The following is a 21284-nucleotide window of genomic DNA, read 5'->3' as shown; positions in this document are numbered from 1 at the left end:
TGTCAAACAGGGAATTATCCTCTCAATTAGCTGGATGTACCTGATCCTGCCTCAGATCCAATTAGTTCCCATCCTCTACCATCTATGGTCACTCGTCGGCAAGCAAATCAAAGCCTTGCTTCACCGTCCGTTGGTTGCCGAGGATGTGGGATCCCATCAAGTGTATCCCCTTATCTCCAAGGCAACATATCAGGTGCAAACCAACCAACCCGTGGAAACTTGGAAACTAACAATTAGGGACACACGATGTGAATCCAACGGATGGGGCGAGAGGTGGGCTGATTTTGTGATTAAGCCCCCCCACCTCCCGGATTTTTTTCAGAAAAACTCCCTAAGCGTGCGCCAGATCTCTTCCGCCGCCAGGACGTGTGCCGGTTCTGCCGCCAGTACGTGCGCCAGGCCTGTTCCTCGACGCCTTCGTTCCCTTCGCGAGCGCCGCTAGGCGGTTGTTTCGACGAGCGACCGCTGCCAGCGATCACGTACCCTTCGTCCGGCGCCGGCGACTAGCCCCAGCCCCTGGCAGAGTGGGTTCATGGCTGGCCTAGGAGGCTAGGAGATCGGAGGAGGATCTCAAGCTGTGAAATCTGTGTTACGTCGGAGGAGGATCTCAAGCTCTGAAATCAGAGTGCTTCCGTGGAATAACTAGCTAGCTGGATCGCCACATGATTGGATATGAAGCAATGATCGGGTTGATGCTGTTGTGATGGGGCTTTACTAGCTCGTATTTGATATTATACGTCTGCACACCAATTCTACCGCAGCACACCAATTATACGTCTGCACACTGTTCTCCTCGTGTGTGTGAGTTCCTTCTTCGTGACATTTGATTTTCGTTTTCATTTTCGTGGCCCAATTTCCTTCCTGTTTGATTGCAACTTTTGTTAATCAGATTGCCAGAGAACATATCCGGACGGCGCGACGATGCTGAACAACGGCGACAGCCAACGGCAACAAGAGCTGCAGCCGCCTAGGACAGGGAATGATGCCATCTCTGAAGCCGTCGCCGTTGATCCCGCCGTCGCAGGACTTACAGGAACAAGTTTTGAGGCCGCCGCCATGGATCATTTGAAGCCTGTGGTTGGAATGATGTTTGATACACTTACAGATGTGGAGAAATTTTATAAATCGTATGCACATGAAGCTAGTTTCTCTGTTCGTGTTGGTCAGCATAAGAAGCAAAATGATGAAATATTATTCAAGCGGTATTATTGTTCAAGGGAAGGGTATACAAAGGAGAATGTAAAAAATGTTATTGACGATTCCGGAAAAAAGAGAAAGACGCATAATGTGATGGAAACCAGATGTGGTTGTGAGGCACATATTGTTGTCAAGCTCGGCAGTGACAAGAAGTATCGGATAGTTTCAATGGTTGAGGAGCACAGCCATGGTTTTGTCTCACCAGATAAGAGGCATTTGCTAAGATCCAACCGTAATGTTAGTGAGAGGGCAAAGAGTACTTTGTTCAATTGTCATAAGGCTAGCATTGGCACCTCACAGGCATATAGACTTCTCCATGTCAGTGAGGGTGGGTTTCAAAATGTTGGGTGCACGCTAAGGGATTTGCAAAACTATTACCGTGACCTCAGGAGCAAAATCAAGGATGCAGATGCACAAATGTTTGTGGCACAACTTGAGCGAAAGAAGGAAGTAAATCCTGCCTTCTTTTATGACTTTATGGTGGATGAACAAGGACGACTTGTTCGTGTGTTTTGGGCAGATGCCTTATGCAGGAAAAACTATAGTGTTTTTGGCGATGTGGTTTGTGTAGATTCAACCTACACCACTAACCAGTATAACATGATTTTTGTGCCATTTACTGGAGTCAATCATCACTTGCAAAGTGTGTTCCTAGGGGCAGCATTCTTGGCAAATGAAAAGATCGAGTCATATGAGTGGTTGTTTAACACCTTTCTTAAGGCTATGCGTGGAGTAGCACCTCATCTAATCATAACAGATGAAGATGCGAGCATGAAGGCTGCTATTGCTAATATTCTACCGAATACAACTCACAGACTTTGCATGTGGCATATCATGGAAAAGGTTCCTAAGAAGATTGGGCCCTCTATAAGAGAGGATGAACAGTTCTGGGATAGATTACACACATGTGTTTGGGGCTCTGAGACTGCAGATGATTTTGAGTCACAATGGAATTCTATCATAATTGATTTTGGACTCATGGGAAATGATTGGTTTTCCACAAAGTTTGCCATGCGTCAATCAAGGATTCCGGCATACTTTATGGATATACCTCTAGCAGGAATCCTTAGGACTACGTCACGATCGGAGAGTGCAAATTCTTTTTTTAACCGTTTCATTCATCGAAAATTGACCTTTGTTGAGTTTTGGCTGAGGTTTGACACAGCTTTGGAGTGCCAGCGCCAAGAGGAGTTAAAGGCCGACAATGCAAGTCTTCACAGGACTCCTAAATTGATGACACCATGGGCCATGGAGAAGCAATGTAGTGTGATATATACACATGAAGTTTTTAGTAAATTTCAAGAACAAATCGTAGCTGCAAGAGACCATTGCATTATTCAAGGCATTACAGAGTGTGAAGATATAAAAATTATCACCATCAGCAGTATATCTGGAAAAGAGCGATTGGTTCAGTTCAACAAGTCAGACATGTTTGGTAGGTGTTCCTGTAAATTTATGAGTCCTATGGAATCCCGTGTCGTCATATCGTACAAGTGCTTAGAGCTGAGAAGCAAAGTGAGATACCATCTATTTATATTATGAAGAGATGGGAGAAAAGATGTAAAAGGTTTGTATTGTATCATTTTTTCTATGGGTGTTTTGTACAATAGTACTGATCAGATATTCAATTTTACAGGGGTCTATTCTTTGATGAAGAAGGTAACCTGCTAGATGAAAAGCCTGAAGATCCTTTGGAGGTGTCAATGCGAAAAAAGATTTTAGATTCACGCAACCAGTTTGAAGATCTTATCCAAATGGCCAAGAACTCTAAACAAGGGATGGATTTTTTATTTTCTAGTTTATCCAACCTAGTGGAACCTCTCCAAATGATCACGCCTGCTACGAGAGTTAATAAACAGGATGAGTATGAATCTTTCCTTGGTAGTAAAATTCCAAATCAAGTCGATATACATCCACCAAATGATATCAAGTCGAAAGGGAGATGCAAACGAATTAAGAAGAGTAAGGAGATGAAGACTGCAAGCAAGGGTAAAAGTAAACGAAAGTGTGGAAAATGTAAGCAAGTAGGGGATCATGATGCACGCACGTGCCCAAACAATATTGTTGGATGATATTTCAAGTTCGTGTAATCACTTTGTTTACTAGTGACATCATTTAGGTGCCAATTTAAAGTGTTAAATTATCCTATGTACTTGCTTGTGATTCTACAATGTACTAGTGACATCATTCAGCTGCTATCTGGAACCCAAAAACGAAGGAGAAAAAAGAGTGGTGAAACTGATTGTGTCAGATAATGAACAGAGAGAGGGAAGGGGTTAACCTGTATTGATTTGGCAGAGAAATGGCCCAAATCAGCTGTATCGTATGTCAGGTTTTTAAAGAATTATCAAATCAATGAAAAATTGCTTGACCAGCATAATGGTAAAAGATGGTACAACAATACTGAGGAAAGAGCACTTAACAATATTATATACACCAGATTGAATGCTCTCAGAACAGATATATCATACTTAACAATATTATATATTCCAATAGAGACCAAATTGAGAAACTAGAGTACAATTTGTGCAAATTTCTGTTCATTCCAGTGATAGCACAAATTAGAATACAATTTGCCATCTATACAATTTCTATAGTCTTTGATGTGTCCTATACAATCACAACTTGCCCAACTTGCTACCACCTGCAAGGTTTACAGAACATGAGGCACAACCCGATTTACAGCACACATGCTTCCATGCATCTCATGACAGCACACATCTTGAGAATGAAGCAATCCTCCTGTTTAGTTGCTCTCGCCAATACACATCTTCAGAACAATGCAACCTTGCTCTCGCCAATGCACCTCAGGATGGGCACATCTTCAGAACAATGCAACCTTGCTCTCGCCAATGCACCTCAGGATGGCACATCTTCAGAACAATGCAACCTTGCTCTTGCCAGTGTGCTCTCGCCAATGCACCTTGCAACAGCATGGCAGTCAATGGAGACAAACCTGACCAATTTTCAGTCACCATTCCAGAATGGAACAATTTGAATCATGCTTACACAATTTGATATGTTGCCTTGTATATAAACATATAAGAGAATACCAGCTATGAAAACATAAGTTATGCTTTGGATACATTAATGACTGATGTCCTCTAGAGGGATCATTCCATTTCCTGATTTCAATGTAAAGCAGAGGATGTATATGGAAACAGTTCAGAACACAGCAGGAAAAACACAAGTCTTCTGATCCATTAACTGTAAAATCACACCGAAACCGTACGTTTGTCACGATAAAAATGACAACCTGCATTGAGACCACCAGGTGTTTTGCTTTATTTATCCTCAACGTTTGACAGTTCACTGACCAATTTTCAATCACCATTTCAGAATGGAACAATTTGAATCATGTTTACAGAACACCAGGGGTGGAGGAGACCTCACCAGGCAGCAGAGGGCAAGGGGCTGCGGCGCCCTCAGCAAGCCAGCGGAGGGCAAGGGGCGGCGCCGCCCTCAGCAGGCTGGCGGCGGGCAAGGGGCGGCGGAGGTCTCAGGCGGCGGAGCGCAAGGGGCGGCGGAGGTCTCAGGCACCGGAGGGCAAGGGGCGGCGGCGGGCAAGGGGCGGCCGAGCGCAAGGGGTGACGGCGGGCAAGGGGCGGCGGCGGAGCGCAAGGGGCGGCGGAGCGCAAGGCGCGGCGGCGGGCAAGGGGCGGCGGAGGTCTCAGGCGTCGGAGGGCAAGGTGCGGCGGAGGGCTGGGGTGACGGAGGATGCGGCGCAAAATCGCGGAGGGTGGGGGCGACCGGGACGCCGTTAGGGAGTTTTTCTGAAAAAAAATCCGGGAGGTGGGGGGCTTAATCGCAAAATCAGCCCACCTCTCGCCCCATCCGTTGGATTCGCATCGTGTGTCCCTGATTGTTAGTTTCCAAGTTTCCACGGGTTGGTTGGTTTGTACCTGATATGTTGCCTATCTCCAACGCCCATGATATCCAAGATAGGGAAGTAACTTTCAAGGACTATAATACTCTTCAAAAAATAAATACAGAGCTGATGAGGGAAAACATTGCAAAATCGTAATTTCATAAGTCCCTAACTAATATCCTACCCCACTCAGCGACTCCATTGGAAACAAAGGAGAAAGACGAGGAGAAGAAAGGAAAATAAGAAGAAAAAGTAGAAGAATGAATGGAGATGGAAGATGAAGGAAAATTCCTTATGTGTAACTCTGCCTCTACCACTTGCCCACACCTAAAATTACCCTCTTATCCAAGCCTTTCAACCAAACAAAGGAAAAAGCTCTATCACATTTCCCATTTTCCTATATCCAAACACCACCTCAAAGTTTTATGCCCACTTCAACCTTTGCTCTATGTTGCAAGAGATCCTTTTTCTGTCCTACGACACATAGAGTGCGTATAAGCGTGTCCTTTTTATCTCGACGCGTGTTACCACTTATCCTCCATCTCAACACGTGTTACTGTTAGGCACTACGTGGCGTTGTTTGTGTTGTACGTGTCTGATTTGAACTACCTTAAATCCTACAATTTTTTTAGGAATGATTTTAATTGTGCTTTAATATAAATATATAAAACATACCTTATAAAAAATCAACATCACCAGCTAAACATGGTAGAAATGCACATTTACATTTCTCGTGCGCCATCAATTATAATCATTTTCAAATTGTTACCACCTGTTTATACATTGTCGAAAGCAACTTTTCCGAAAATCTACCAAAAAAAAACATAAACTGCGTTTGAAATGGAAGTTCCATCGTTCACCCCCGAGTGTTCATATGGAAGCACCGATTCTTCCCAGCACGTGGCACGAAAACGAATTGCCCAAACGGCTGAAACGCTTCCAACTCCTGCGGACGCTCCCGGACCCATCCCAGAGCAGCTGCGTTTAGACCGTCTGCCGCCCAAGGATGCCGAAACCGGCAACCATCGGCTTCGGCTTCCGCTTCGCGCACCCGCATTAACCACCCCCTGCAGAGACGCACCACCCTCCCCGATTCTCTCCTCCCTCTCCCCTGCGGCCTGCCGCAGCCGGCAGCTGCACGCGTCCGCCGGACCCCCGAGCTGCACGGCGCCCACTCGAATCGATCCCCCACGCTCCCGAGTTGGATCCTTAGCGGGATTGGGCGGAGGCGCGGCCGGGGATGTCGTCGTCGGTCGGGGGAGGCGGGGGCGGCGGCGGGGCGGACATCGCCAGCCTGCTGGAGAAGGCCAAGGAGCTGGACCAGCTGAAGAAGGACCAGGACGAAGTGGTGGCCGAGATCAATAAGATGCACAAGAAGGTCCTCGCAAGTAAGATACTCTCTTCAGCTGCTGCTTCCTACCCACCGCCCCACTTATTGCTTCCTGTTCCACCTCTCGGCGCTGACTTTCTCATTGGTCGATTGGTCCGCTGCTTGGATTCGTAGGCTAATTAGTTGTGAGCGAATGGGTTTGCTCTATTGTCAGTTTAGGGCGGTTGAGAAGGATTTCCGGCTCGTGCTGCATCTGGCTGCTGGAATGTCCACTGGAATGATGGAATGCTTTTTTTTTCCCCGCTGGAATGTATGCATCTATGAGTGCTGGCATGTGTTTAGCTTCTTTACTGCTTGTTGTTTGAAATCGTAGGTTTGTGCATGGCTGTAACGGTGGCTGTCCTCACTGGAGAAAGCTCTAAGTGTGTCTTTTGTCTTTTGGCTTTAGGTGTTAGACATCCAGTTCTTATTTTTGTCCTTTTGTTAATTGAAATGTCATGTGTGATTGGGCTCACGATTCAAGGTGCGAGCCATGTGTCAAAACATAAATGCAAATGGTTCCTATTGCAAAATGAAGGAGATGCTAGTCTTTATCCACGCCTGCCATTGAACTAAATTAATGTGCCATGGAGGTCGGCAGAATGTTTTTTTGGAGGGTGATGAATGGTGGATTAGGAATCATTAGAACATCCCATTTTGTGTTAATTAAATCAGGCAACTATCTTTATTGAGAAAGGAAGGCAGATAAAGACAGAGTTAATAATCCTATGTTGGCAGTTTCTAAGAAATCCCAATATGTAACAGAAGGATTGTTGGTCAATGCATACTATTTTTTTTTTGCGTGTGGGGGTAAGTGGGGGTGTTAATAATTGTTTCCTGTTTTAGCTCAAAATCATTGCTGGTTTGTGAGCTTGAATTCACGCCCATTTTGTGACCTTCAACTTTGGCCTTATCGTAGAAAACACTACAATAACAGGCGATGAACCAAACAAACACTGAGAGATATGCTGCTGAAGCGGGTGTATACTTTCTGTTGTGTGAGAATATAAAATGTGATGCCATATTTTTGAACCTTCCTGTTTTTCTTTATGTTATCTTTTTTCCGTCTACTTTCCTCCAAACCAGGCATTAGGAGCCTGATTATTATGCCACATGACCTGCTAGTTTCACTTCTGAGTACTTGTAGTCGCTCCTTGCAAAAAAGAAAGTGAACTTGTGGTTGCATGTGCGTGGTGACTGAGTAAGGTCAGGTGTTCTATGTGTCGTGATATATGTCAAATGATACTTATGCTGGTTGTGAAGTTATCTTTAAATGTTCAGCATGTCTTCCTGATATGTAGTTCTGTGACTAAATTGATGTAAAATAAGTGCTTTGAACCTTTTCTGAAAACAATAGGTATTCATTTAAGAAAAGAACAAAGTTGTGTGTTTCCAGTTGTTTGTTGGCGCTAGAAGGTCAAGCCTGGGCATAACTTTAATGCTGGCCTCTGATTTACGTTACGTCTTAGGATAGGTTGTGATTGAAGTCTGTAGACTTTTGTGGTGTGGTGTGGTGTGGTGTGGGCGTGTGGCAAAAGCTGCTATGGAAAAGATCTGGGCATTGTTTAGTTTGATCTTACCTGCTTATTAGTGGTGCAGCAGGTGAAGATTTTTAATTGGCAAATACTGATCTATTGTTTTGAGAAAGCTTCTAATTTCATATGATACCTTCGCCTATTGTTAAAAAATTCTAATAATTTTGTTGTAATGGAATATAAATAGTACAGGAAGTCATTGATTCTGTTAGTTTACTTAATCCTCTAGTATCCAAGAACGATTATAATGGTAAGTTGTTAAACTAAAATATTGGTACTGCAAAGCATAATTGATCTTCTATAAATTGATGCGTTGCTCCTATAACCAACAATGGAAACCTGGCCGCACCTGATCCTGCCATCTGGAAACGTACTATTCATTTATTCACATCTAAATAACCTTGTTTAAAGTGTGCACCTAAAAACCACTACCCAGAAAACCAACCACCATCTCCCATAGAGTTCCCAAAGCTGTACCAGTGGATCTGCCCCAGCTTTCCTATTGAGTTCTGGTTAAGTTCTTAGTCAAAGGAGAATAGGAGGAGATGCCGCCGGCAGGGGGAGGGGAACTGGGGGTTCTGCTAGAGAAGTTCAGCGATCTGGATCAGCTGCAGAAAGAGCAGGAGATTGTCATCATGGAGATCAACAACATGCACAGGAAGATTTGTTCCTGTAAGAGAGCTCTGAACCCTACACTTAACCTATCCATGTTTCCGTTCTATTTTGCCAGATGATTAGAATCTGAACTAAATTGGAGCAGAGGGAAAAGCCACCTATTTGGTTTCTTTATTCCTGTAGGTCTGTTTAGCGTATTACGAATTACCTTTTTTACCCGCCAAAAGATTCCCCGAGTTTTTTTGGGTTCACACATGAAGATCATTATCTGTACTAGAGGTTGTTGGATCTTTTTTATTTTGCAGAATCTTGATGAAATGCTTGTATTTGCCTGAGCTTGTTGAGTTCAAAATTTGCTACTTTTATGATGGCTGGATATGTTGATAGTCAGAACACAATGTTGATGTGAAACATTAACCTCATAGTTCAAATGGTCTTTTACTTTGGTTCAATTAATAGTTGTCATGTAAACATTTCGGTTGGGAACACCATTATGTTGGTTGGATTAGTCGTAGAAAGTTCAGAGAAATGACATTTGCATATGGAATAAATTGGAACACCACAGTTCTTGTCTGTCATTAGATCGTTGTATATATTGCATAACAGCAAAGGTAAGTTTTGAAAGAACTTGCATTTGGTTGGAGCTTTGTGTGTGCCGTGCCTTGTGAGGTCTACTCTGTTGGCCTGCAAACCATGATAGAAGTCCTGTTAAACCATACTGATCCAAATACATATGATTCCAGTAAAAGCTGGTATTGTCGGGCCAAAGCTATAACAATGCTTCAAACTGGTTGTCTACAGAACTCGTTTTTAACTGTGCAGCTAAACTAGTGTAATCCAAATATAAGATTTCAGCTGGTTATCAAAACTATAGCAAAGTTATTTGTCATTTGTACAGCAGTGAAACATATTAGTTTCTGTTTTCTTGGCCTATTCCTTTTCATTACTAGTTGATGTGGCTACTGGTTAGTATCACTTACAAGCTGTTATACTATTTGTAAGGACAAACATTAACATTGCTCAACTTTGCTTTGTTTTATAGCTCCAGAGACGGTTGATAAAGCAGTTGATTCATTTTTGCTTAAGCTCCGTGGTTTATATGCACGTGCGAAGGAGCTCTCTGAGAGTGAAATCAGGTAAAATTATGATGGGCTAGCCTCTTGTTGTCTGGATGGACTAATATTATGATAAATCAGCAAGGATTTTTTTGTCTTTCAAACTATTTGGAAGCAAAGGAATAATCAGCAAGGTATTCATAATAGCCACTTGGCACATTTGGAAGCAAAGGAATAATCTCATCTTTGAAGGAAAAAGACAAGCAGTCCAAGACTGGATGTCCAATTTTATAGATGAGGCTAAGCTCACAGAATCAAGGATAACAAAAAACAGACCTTTCTTAACTGGGTCAACAATGTACAGACTTAGCCCTAGCTCTTAGCTTTCTTAGAGGCCTTCCTGATGGCTTTTTCTTTTTGGGCGCTATGGTGCCCTTTGGACTCTTGTCCGTGTACAGTATTTTTCCTTTATTTTTAATATATCTTACCACAGTGGGGGTCTCCCTCGCTGTATAGTTTTATAAAAAAAAAGATTTGACCAAAGTAATTATTTCAACGCAGTAAGTCTAACATTTTGTTTGAATGTCTGGAAGACTCATATAGCTCCACACATTGGACTGTCACTCTCTGTGTTTTTATTTTTGCTATTGCTGCATGCAAATTTTAATTATTCGAAGAATGCGAAGTGCAGCAGTGGAAAAATTTCACAATGATGTCTTCTTGCAGTGCCTCAACTGCTTTGATTGGATTATTAGATGGCTTGTTGCAATCTGGAGCTTCAACTGCACAAAGGAAAAAGATGGGTGAGTATTAGAAGTAAGATTTTGCAAGCTAAGATCATGGTTTTTAGTTCAGAAAATGCAGTACCATATTTTCTTTCTACATTGCAGAAGTTGGTGATCAGAAAAAGAAGAGGATCAAGTCTGATACAGATACTGCACGATTTTCTGCTGTGAGGAACCAACTTGACCAGGCTGCAAACCTGAAAGGAGAGCAGGTCTCAACTTCAGCTGTATTTAGAAACCTCAGTTAGTCCTTGTATTTCATATATTCATCAGTGCATGGTGCATTAATGGCAAAGCTTCTACCTTCCATGTAAGAAAAGACAGGAACTTTCCTGTATCCTGAACTAGTATTATAGGACTTTCTGCACTTTGTTAAAGATACCAATTTTGCAGCTGTCCTCCCTCAAAACATCAGTGATGGCAACCAGGCTGTTCAGGTGTTTGAATTTGGATATTGTTAGAATGGCAGAATTTTGGACTTCTGAAGTGCACAAAACTTATATATTAGCATGGTATTATGTGATTTGTCGTTGGTTTGAAAATGGGAGATCCATCAATCCTTCCAATTGGCTTACACGTAAATGCTTGACTTTCCTTTTCTTTTTAACGAACTGCATAAGTTTTCATTTATTTCTGCTATAACTTGTTTATACTCCCTCCGTCCTAAATTGTAGGTTGTTTTGGCTTTTCTAGATGCATAATGTTTGCTATGCACCTATATATAGTGTATGTCTAGATGCATAATGATATCTATGAACCTAGAAAAGCTAAAACGACCTACAATTTGAAATGAAGGGAGTAGTTCTTATTTGACTCTTATTTTTTTATATGATCCTAAAATTGGACTTGAGTGCTCTTACTTGTTCTGATATCTTTCAAGTATTGTTTCATAAACTTTTTGTTAGTTTTGAAATACAAGGAAAAAGTAACCAGTCTTGCTCCTGGTACCTGGATGGGTTCACTTTTTTTTTAAAAAAAATTCCATTCTTGTAAGTATTTTCTTCTTTTCTAGAAACAGTTTCTTAATCACTGACCTTTACTGGGATCTTCATTGGTAATATAAAACAGATTTTTTATGGCTTTCCTAGAATTATCAAACCCTATGATTCTTAGACTTGGATCAAATTTTAGCAACTCTGTTTGCTAGGCTCAGTTTATCTTACAAAAAAAAGCAATATGTTAAATCTGCTCCGTAAATTTCTGGTTATGAGCAAGTAGTAGATTGATCATACAAATTTGCAAGTGCAATCCATCTTTGCGATCAGATCTTTAATGGATCAAAACCCATGTTTCGATCAATCAAGTTTTGTTGTATTACATCCAATTTTTCAAACAAAAACTTATTATTATTATTATTATTATTATTATTATTATTATATGTTTAGAATGCTGACTTAAATAACTTGGCGGACACAGAATTTGTGTTGTAGGAAACTAAGTCGTTAGTATACTATAAGAAAAATACTTCACTATATAAGGCTTTGTTGTTTTTTTATACAAGTATTCAACTCAACATTAATTCCTTCTAGTGTGGATAATGTTCAGTTCTTATGAATTTTTTTGTGATATTTATGTCATAAAACATGCTAGTGCAAGCATGTTCAGTTTTAGCATGTTTCTTCATGCTTAAAAGCGTGGTAATAGAGTAGATTGATTCTAAAGAAACTAAAAAACTGTCCAATTTCACTTACATAATTATAAATTGTAAACTTGTTAAATAGTAAAGCAAACTTATTGTTAGGTGCATCAATGTCCACAGATATTAAAGTTTGTTATGTATATTATTCTGTTATAAATTCTCCTCATAATTCAATTGACATTTATACAATCAATCAGACTACACATCAGTCATAAAAGTTGAAACTAGTTATAAATACCATAACTTAGGACGATGACCGAGTTTGGTAACTCAGTTTTTGCACTCTATCAATGCCATTGCTTGTGCATAGCTTTGCTCTTCCCCCTTGTTGGGCACATGCATGATTTATGTATGTTCATTTAATTATTTAGTAGTAACATTCATGCTGTGTCATTTCAGGTTGCAGCTAGGGTGAAGTCAGATGATGAAAAAGATGAGTGGTTTGTGGTGAAGGTCATACATTTCGATAAGGAAACAAAAGAGTATGCATCTATTTTATAACTTTCCATTTGTAGTGCAAGCATTTGTTTGTGATATAAAAGTTTAGTCTGGAGGAAAAATTAACCTGTTGAATGGAGGTAGTGTTAATAACAAACTATTGCCTGGACTGTTACTTAAAACTGGAGTTGTGATGTGTTGTGGCCCAGATGGTACTGTGCGCGGGTGCTGGTCACCCGCTTGTACAGTACTATTTATGTAGCGCCAGGTGGGGATGTCGCTGCCGCTTTCCCATCAAGTTAAGTCATTTTTAGGAAGTCCATCTCATGTAAATTAGGAAAGATCATGATTACAATACAAGTACCTTAGCCGTCAAGTTGAGTCTCCTGTATAAATAGACCCTTTGGAAGGCAAGCAGATAGAAGGGATCTCCCTTTACCAACTGGCTGTTGCTCTCTTTGTTAGGAATAGCACTTGTATTCATAACAGGGGCTCTAGGCCCATATATATACAGGTACAAGAAGGGGAAAATATACAGAAAACCCCCTAATAGAAAAGGTAAATCACCAACGGTACATATACATCTAACACCCCCCCTCAAACTCATGGTGGGTCAAGAACACTGAGTTTGGAGAGGAAAAATCTATGCTGAATACGAGTCTGGGCCTTGGTAAAGAAATCAGCCAGCTGCAATTCGGAAGGCACATACTGAAGAGCAATAACCCCATCCTGAACCTGTGAACGTGTATAAGAAACATCCACACCAATATGCTTAGTAAGCTCATGCTTCACTGGATCGCGAGCAATACTGATAGCTCCGGTACTGTCAGACAAAAGAGGAGTCGGCACAGAAACGGAAACACCAAAATCCTCAAGCAACCACCGTAACCAAGTCACCTCTGCCGTCACAAACGCCATAGCACGCAACTCAGCCTCAGCACTCGAACGAGAAACTGCTACCTGCTTCTTAGTCTTCCAAGCAATAAGGGAACCACCAAGAAAAACACAATATGCAGAAAGAGACCGACGATCAGAAGGATCACTAGCCCATGTAGCATCACAATAAGCCGTGAGATGTAAGGAACTAGAGCGTGGAAAGAATAGACGGCGTGAAATGGTCCCACGAAGATAACGTAAGACTCGAAGAAGATGGCTATAATGAAGATGAGAAGGAGCTGAAACAAACTGACTCAGAATATGCACAGCATGAGAGATATCAGGACGAGTAACACCAAGATAAACGAGACTCCCAACAATATGACGATAACGAGTGGGATCCTCAAGGGGCTCACCATCAGTGGCGCGAAGATGAACATTAAGTTCCATGGGAGTCTCAACAGTCCGATGATCAGTAAGAGAAGCCCGATCAAGAAGGTCCTGAATATACTTTTCTTGAGACAGATAGAAGCCTTCGGGCATAGAAGAAACCTCAATCCCAAGAAAGAAACTAAGAGGACGAAGATCAGACATAAGAAACGTCTCACTGAGACGGGCCTTGACAAAGGCAATATACTGAGAATCATCTCCAGTAATGATCATATCAACAACATAAAGAAGGAGAAGAGTCCGACCTCAAGGTGAAGTATGTACAAACAGGGCAGGATCATGCACACTGGCAGAAAACCCAGCAGCAGTGACCACGGAGGCAAAGCGCTGAAACCAAGCACGAGGAGCTTGTTTTAGCCCATAAAGTGAGCGACGAAGACGACAAACCATACCCTCAGGAACAGAATACCCAGGCGGCGGCTGCATATAGACCTCCTCACGCAGCTCACCATTAAGAAAGGCATTCTTGACATCAAGCTGAGAGATGGACCACCCACGAACAGAGGCCACAACAAGAAGGGTGCGAACAGTGGTCATGTGAGCAACTGGAGCAAAAGTCTCATCATAGTCACGACCATGCTCCTGCTGAAAACCACGAGCAACAAGACGAGCTTCATAGCGCTCAAGAGAGCCATCAGAGCGAGTCTTGACCTTATACACCCACTTGCATGTAATAGGGCGCACATTGGCAGGACGAGAAACAAGGTCCCACGTGTGAGTGCGCTCAAGAGCGGCAATCTCCTCAGCCATAGCGTGTTGCCATTCCGGATGAGGAAGAGCATCACGATAAGAGGACGGCTCCGAAAGAATAGTGGTAGCATAAGCAGAGGGAGAATAACAATCAGGACGCCTACGAAGACGATGACTACGACGCAGAAGTGGCTCAGGAGATGAATCCTCTGAAAAAGAAGCCTCAGTAGGAGAAGAAGGCATATCAGACGAAGAGGGCACAATAGAAGATGGCACATCAGAAGAAGATGGCACATCAGAAGTCCGAACTCTACGAGTATAGACATGTGTCACCGGTGGCTTCACAGAAAAATCAGTAGGACATTCCAGAGAAGTAGATTCCGGGGGAAGTACATCAGCACGATGAGTAGGCGAGGAGACTACAGGGGGGACCACCTGAGGACGTGATAAAGGGGTGATAGCAATAGAAGTATCAGGTAATATTACGAAGGAGAGGGGATCGACCAAAGACGCCGGGGAAACATCAGAAGAAGGACGAGGATAGAAAGGACGAGATTCATCAAAAATAACATCCCGAGAAATCCGCATCCTACGCCCAACTGGGTCCCAACAACGATATCCCTTATGCTCAGAACTATAGCCGAGAAAAACACACTCGACAGATTGAGCAGTCAGCTTCGTGCGCTCACGAGGTGCAAGAAGCACATAGCACACACAGCCAAAAAGACGAAGACTAGAGTAGTCAGGCACCTTATTTAGAAGACGCTCAAAAGGAATCTCACCATGAAGCGCAGAAGAAGGTTGAATGTTAGTCAAGTAAGTGGCTGTAGACACAGCCTCAGCCCAAAAGTGAGGCGGAACAGAAGAAGCAAGCAGAAGAGCACGAGCAGTCTCAAGGAGATGACGATGCTTGCGTTCGGCCACACCATTCTGAGCATGGGCGCCAGGACAAGAAAACTGAGCAAGAGTGCCCTGCTCAGAGAGAACCTGACGAAGAGTTACGGAAAGGTACTCGCCAGCAGAGTCAGCACGAAAGACACGGATAGAAGTGTCAAAATGAGTGCGGATCATAGAAGTAAAAGACTTGTAGATGGATAAGGCCTCGGTACGGTGTTTCATAAAATAAATCCATGTATGACGAGAAAAATCATCTATGAATATAATATAGTATCGATGGCCCCCTTTAGAAACAAAGGGAGCAGGACCCCAGACATCCGAATGAACAAGATCAAAAGGACGCTGTGACACAGACTCACTAGAATGATAGGGAAGCTGAATTTGCTTGCCCAACCGACAACCCTGACACTGAGCTAAGGACTCATGACCTGAAACAGAACCTAGAAGACCACGACGAATCAAACTAGATAGACGGGAGCCACATAGATGACCCAAGCGATGATGCCACTGATCAAAAGATGCGGTCGACGAAGCAGCCAAAGCGGAGCCAACTAGACTGACGGGCGCAGTGGAAGGAAGACGAAGCCAGTCAAGCTCCCAAAGATGCTGAGAATCACGACGACGAGGGCCAGTACCAACCAGCTGACCCGTGCGACGATCCTGAACATAACAAAAATCAGGATCAAGAATGACACGACAGTTATGATCAGTGAGCTGGCCAGCGGACATGAGCTGCATGGTCAGATCGGGAACATAAGAAACATTAGGGACATGAAAAGAGTCAGATAGGAGAGTGCCATGTCCGACAACAGGAAGAGAAGAACCATCGGCTGTATGAACAGTAGGAGAACCAGGTGGAGACCGTATGGAAGAAAGGTGCAATCAGGAGTCATATGAAACGAAGCACCAGAATCAAGAATCCATGGACAAATACCTGGAGTAGACGTGGAAGGTGATCCCAAAGCGGAAGACTGCGAAGCAGCAGCAGAACCTATAGGTGCAGAGGGCTGAGTCACAGAACCTGCAGCGCCTGGTGACGTAGAGGTAACAAGGCGACTGAGCAACCTGATGATCTCCTGTGTCTCAGAACCAGCAGAACTCCTCTGAGGACTGCCAGAACCAGAACCACCAGTAGCACTAGCACCCAGCGAAGAACGAGCAGAACCAGCAGGAGCACTAGGACCCTGTGAAGAACGTCCACCACCGCGAGACTGACCCTCACGAGACTGAGCCTTCTTCTTCCTGTAACAAAAGGCCTCCACATGATTATCCTTGCCACACCAATCACATTTAAGACCACCCCCTCGACTCTCGGAAGAAGGCACCGCAGGACGAGTAGAGGAGCTGACAGCCAAAACGGAAGAATATCGCATCAATCCAACAGTAAGAAGGCGAGTCTCCTCATTACGAACAGCAGCAAGAGCCTCCATCAGGGAGACACAGGGATGTCGAGCAAGCAGCTGTGCACGAAGGGGCTCAAACTCATCCCGAAGACGTGTCAAGAAGTCGTAGGTGCGACGAAGCTCAAGAGCCTGCTGCTGACCCAGGCAGGACTGGCAGGTGCTAGGAGACAACGGAGGACTAAGAGTGTCGAGCTGGCGCCAAATAGTAGAAATCTGACCATAGAAATCATCAACGGTACCATCACCCTGTCGAACGAGCTGCTCCTGACGAATGGCTGCAAGAAAAGTAGATTGACCAGTAGGCTCATAACGTGTGCGAAGAAAAGCCCACATCTGATGTGCAAAATCAAGCTCAATAATATCAGCCGAAACCCTGTCATCAATGCTAGCAACGAGAATAGAAGCAGCTCGAGCATCCTCATCAACCCATGTCCGGTATGCAGTAAATTGAGACTCATAGGATGCAAGGCCATCATCATAATCTGCAAGGAGCTTCGCCACATCTGTATCATGAGTAGCAAGCAACCGATCCATCTCTTCAGCCGTAGCCTTCTCTGGAATCACTGGCTTCGCAGGAAGCACCGGGTATGTAGGAGCAGTAGGACGAGGTGGACAAGGCAACTCGCCAGTAAGAAACTCCCAAAGACGAAGACCACGCATATGAATCCGTAGATGAGGAACCCAATCGCGATAGTTGTTGCCATTGAATAGGACCGGGCAACGTAACACTGGGACACCACCAGACGAAGGAGCCGAAGGAGCCATGGCGACGGCGAGAGCGCAAGTAAAACAACGGCGGGCGACGGCGAGAGCGCAGAAGAAAAGCAGCGCAAGTTTTTTTTTTCTTTTTTTTCTCCTAAAACGCACGTGCACAATACAAAGCAGCGGCGCAGAGATTTTTTTTTTTAAGGACCAAACTCCTTCAGGAGTCCTATCCGGTCGCGCACCGCACAGCACAGGCGGCGACGCAAGCAGCGGGACGGCGCGGGCGTCAAATCCGCCGGGCGGCGAGGCCGGCGGGGCGGCGAAAGGCGAGGCCGGCGGGGCGCCGGGGCGGCGCGGGCGGCGGAAACGACGAATCCGCCGGGGCAGCGCAGGCGGCGGGCGGCGGCGGGCGGCGAGGCCGGCGGGGCACCGGGGCGGCGCGGGCGGCAGGCTGCGAGACCGCCGGGGCGGCGCGGGCGGCGAGGCCGGCGGGCGCCGGGGCGGCGCGCGGTGAAGCCGGCGGGGCGCCGGGGCGGCGCGAGCGGAGAAGGCGGGGGAAGAGCAGGCAACGAGGCCGACGAGAACGAGTCCGGCGGGTGGAGAGCCAGACGGGCGGCGGCCGGAGCTGACGAAGAAGAAGAGCACGCAAGTGCAACGTGCGGGGAAAAAAAAAGGAACCCTAAGGCAGATTGGGAAGAAATCTAACCCTAGTTCGGCTCTAATACCATGTTAGAAATAGCACTTGTATTCATAACAGGGGCTCTAGGCCCATATATATACAGGTACAAGAAGGGGAAAATATACAGAAAACCCCCTAATAGAAAAGGTAAATCACCAACAGTACATATACATCTAACACTCTTGACGTGTTCAGTACAAGGCCGCCCCGCCCTTCCTCTTCTCCAACCAATCTAAAGCCCATAACATGATATCATGAACCTTTCTTACAAGATCCCTGGTTAGGTAAGGCATTATTAATGAACAAATATAAAATTTTGAGTTATCCATTGTTTTGCTAAAAAGAGCCCTGCAAAAACGAAGAGAGTTATGGGGATGACATCTCCAGCACTGAATGCAGCACAAAAAAAAAATCCACGTAAATAAAGAAAAAAGAAATCTAACTATTTTTTATCATCTAGAGATGAGACATTTGATTAAAAAAAACATCTAGAGATGAGGTAATGATAATCTCTTATTGGCTTGGCATGTAGAAGTTCAATGAAATTTATATCATGTTTCTGCAAAAGTGCAAATTGCATGTGAAGGCTGCTGCTGGACACATGCAGCATTGTGTTATTAGTGTGCCTGTACCTTATATGTGACCATCAACCTGTACTATGTTACAAAGTATCACTTATTTACTCTTAATGGATGTGCAGGTATGAAGTACTTGACGAGGAGCCAGGTGACGACGAAGAGAGCACCCAAAAGTACGAGAGGTTTAAGTTCCTAACTATCTTTCCTTTTTGCACTTCCTTGTAGCATATGAAATTAATAAAATTATCTCTGGAGTGATCAAGTTTGAACTTGGAGTTGTTATTGATCAATTCCTTGAACTCTGAGTTGTCTCATGGAAGCCTTCAATATCACCTACTATATCAAATTTGTTATTTCTTTATGTTGATGAAAACACCTATTTTATATAAATGGAACCATTGGTTTAGTTAGACATTGGTTTTGCATTGCAATGATATTGAAGCATTAAACTATTTTGTAATATGGTTAATGTCAAACCTGGAGGGTAGACCAATGACATTTTACCAAATCTGGAGGTAAAAGCTTTAGTGCGATGGTTTTCAATGTCAACCAAGCCAGCCCCAACGATTGGATCTCCGGACAGCTGGCATCTTTCCTCTACATCTCACAGAACCGCGACATTGATTTTTACAGGATACAATTTTTTATGCTGGACATCTTTTATAGACACGCATCTGTACATTTTTTAAATTATTTTAAACAAATGTTATTTTGGAATTAAGAAAATTCTGGGTAAAGGTTTGAATAAATCAATAAAATATTGTTGGTGCCCTTTTCAATGTTTATGAAGTTCAGCGTAAATCAAATGGTATTTTGAAATTAACCAAACTTTGGGTATTCATTGACCTTACACGGTTTGACTCAAACTGATGGTGCCCTTTTTCAACGCGTTTCAGGAAGTACAAGTTACCTATGTCTTGCATTATTCCATTTCCAAAGAAGGGGGATCCTTCCAGTGCTCCAGATTTTGGGCATGGTCGACAAGTCTTAGCGGTTTATCCTGGCACAACAGCATTATACAGAGCTACTGTAGCTTCCCATCGTAAGGTAACATTTCAAAATGCACATAAACACCATGGATAATTTGAGTCATAATAATGTTTTCAACATTGCACAATTGCCCCTGGTTTTGGCCTACATATGTATCTAGGTTTTGTCTAGATACATAGCAAAACACATGTATTTAGAAAAGTCAAAACGACCTACATCTTGAAACGGAGGGAGTATTATGCAAGAAATATTGTTCCATGAAACACAGCGGCCATAAATGTTGCTGTATATAAATTGATCTGCTTATATGCATTGTACAGTCATGTTCCGTTAACATGGTTATTGCACAAGTAATTGCTGGGCATTTGTTGATTTAGTTGAATCCATCTCTGGATTCTTAATTTATTTTTTTGTTGGCTTGCTTAGTCATTAATGCTCTTGTCTTTTTGTCATCATGTTGATGTGAAACTGCGCTGCAACAAATCCAGAGGAAGTCTGATGAGTAAGTTGTCTGCCCATTTAAAACCTCGCATCCTAATCCAATGTTTACCATTTGTTCTTGGTTCTGTTTCATATGGTTCTACATCTGTTTGGTTAATGCCTGTACCTTTGGAAATTGCAGTCTGCTCTCAAAATTTTGTGGTCATGGCATTTGATTCAAACAATTCTATATGGAGTAGGGCTAGCTGATTTTTATTGCAGAGTATCACCGGAGTCTGGAGTGGTTAAATTTTGCTGAAATTTCCATCTAGGGTCATAAAAAACTAGTACCAATTTTCCAGTTTATTTTTCTATAAATAATTTCTGCAAAGAACATCATCAGGTCTAGTTACTCCATTCTCAAATATATATTGTTTAGGGATGCATGCAGCCAATCTTTAGAAATTTTCCAGTTTATCCTCTTCTGTCTTGCATACTATCGTTAAGATGTCACTGAACTTCTCTGACAGTATAACATAAACAGCAATACCTAAAACGAAATAAATGAAATATGTGTGCTCATGTAGAGGTTTTAGGTTTGCAACTCAACTTCTGATTTTACCCTTTTGATTAATATTAAATAAGCAACAATAATATCATCTTTGCCTGAAACAATTCTGTGACCATTTCTTTTCTTTTGACAGTTATATTCTGGAGTTTGATGATGATGAGGAGGACGGGTCTCTGCCGCAAAGAGCGGTGCCATTCTATAGGGTGGTTGCCCTCCCGGAGGGCCACCGGCAGTGAAAGATCTCGGGATCTCCGATGCGTCGTCCTGCAGTGTAGTGTAACAGACAGCGCAAGAAAATAGGTGCATCTGAGTGTGACAATACAGTAATCTTATCTCAGTTGCAGCTGGCTGCGTGAGTCGGTGCAGACTATAGCGCCTGTAATTTATGGGGAGTGAAAACTACTTATTTGCGCTTGCCATGTGTCCCGTTGTTAAAATCCCAAACTCACCTGTCCTGTAAATAGAAATGGATCCAGTGTTTCTTTCTAATAAGCATGTGTCTGCCTCCAAACTCTTATACCAAA

General features: G+C 43.3%; 1 protein-coding gene and 1 pseudogene across 3 annotated transcripts; both read left to right on the top strand.

The window, feature by feature from the left end:
• Nucleotides 1–921: 921 nt before the first annotated feature.
• On the top strand, nucleotides 922–5308 carry LOC117849261 (protein FAR1-RELATED SEQUENCE 5-like; annotated as a pseudogene).
• A 715-nt stretch (nucleotides 5309–6023) lies between these two features.
• On the top strand, nucleotides 6024–21284 carry LOC117848812 (SAGA-associated factor 29 homolog A). Of its 3 annotated transcripts, none has more exons than XM_034730362.2 (9): nucleotides 6024–6453; nucleotides 9627–9720; nucleotides 10366–10442; nucleotides 10530–10636; nucleotides 12463–12545; nucleotides 18902–18961; nucleotides 19676–19826; nucleotides 20258–20271; nucleotides 20894–21284. In XM_034730362.2, the coding sequence occupies exons 1-9, from the start codon at nucleotides 6306–6308 to the stop codon at nucleotides 20994–20996; spliced, it is 837 nt and encodes a 278-aa protein (XP_034586253.1). In that variant the 5' UTR covers nucleotides 6024–6305; the 3' UTR covers nucleotides 20997–21284. The 3 variants fall into 3 exon arrangements, with proteins under 3 accessions (XP_034586253.1, XP_034586254.1, XP_034586255.1); XM_034730363.2 differs by having other exon boundaries at nucleotides 6025–6453; nucleotides 18902–18952; XM_034730364.2 differs by lacking the exon at nucleotides 6024–6453 and adding an exon at nucleotides 6488–8641.

This window comes from Setaria viridis, chromosome 3, assembly GCF_005286985.2.
Source record: "Setaria viridis chromosome 3, Setaria_viridis_v4.0, whole genome shotgun sequence".
Classification (NCBI taxonomy): Eukaryota; Viridiplantae; Streptophyta; class Magnoliopsida; order Poales; family Poaceae; genus Setaria; species Setaria viridis.
Note: the sequence above shows the minus strand (reverse complement) of the source record. Positions and strands in the feature narration are given on the sequence as shown.

Bases quoted from the DNA above. Each gene is read 5' to 3' on its own strand.
- LOC117848812 (XM_034730362.2), top strand. From the start codon at position 6,306: ATGTCGTCGTCGGTCGGGGGAGGCGGGGGCGGCGGCGGGGCGGACATC. The intron at 10,443-10,529 runs GTGAGTATTAGA...TCTACATTGCAG, and splicing joins TGCACAAAGGAAAAAGATGG to AAGTTGGTGATCAGAAAAAG. The intron at 12,546-18,901 runs GTATGCATCTAT...ATGGATGTGCAG, and splicing joins TTCGATAAGGAAACAAAAGA to GTATGAAGTACTTGACGAGG.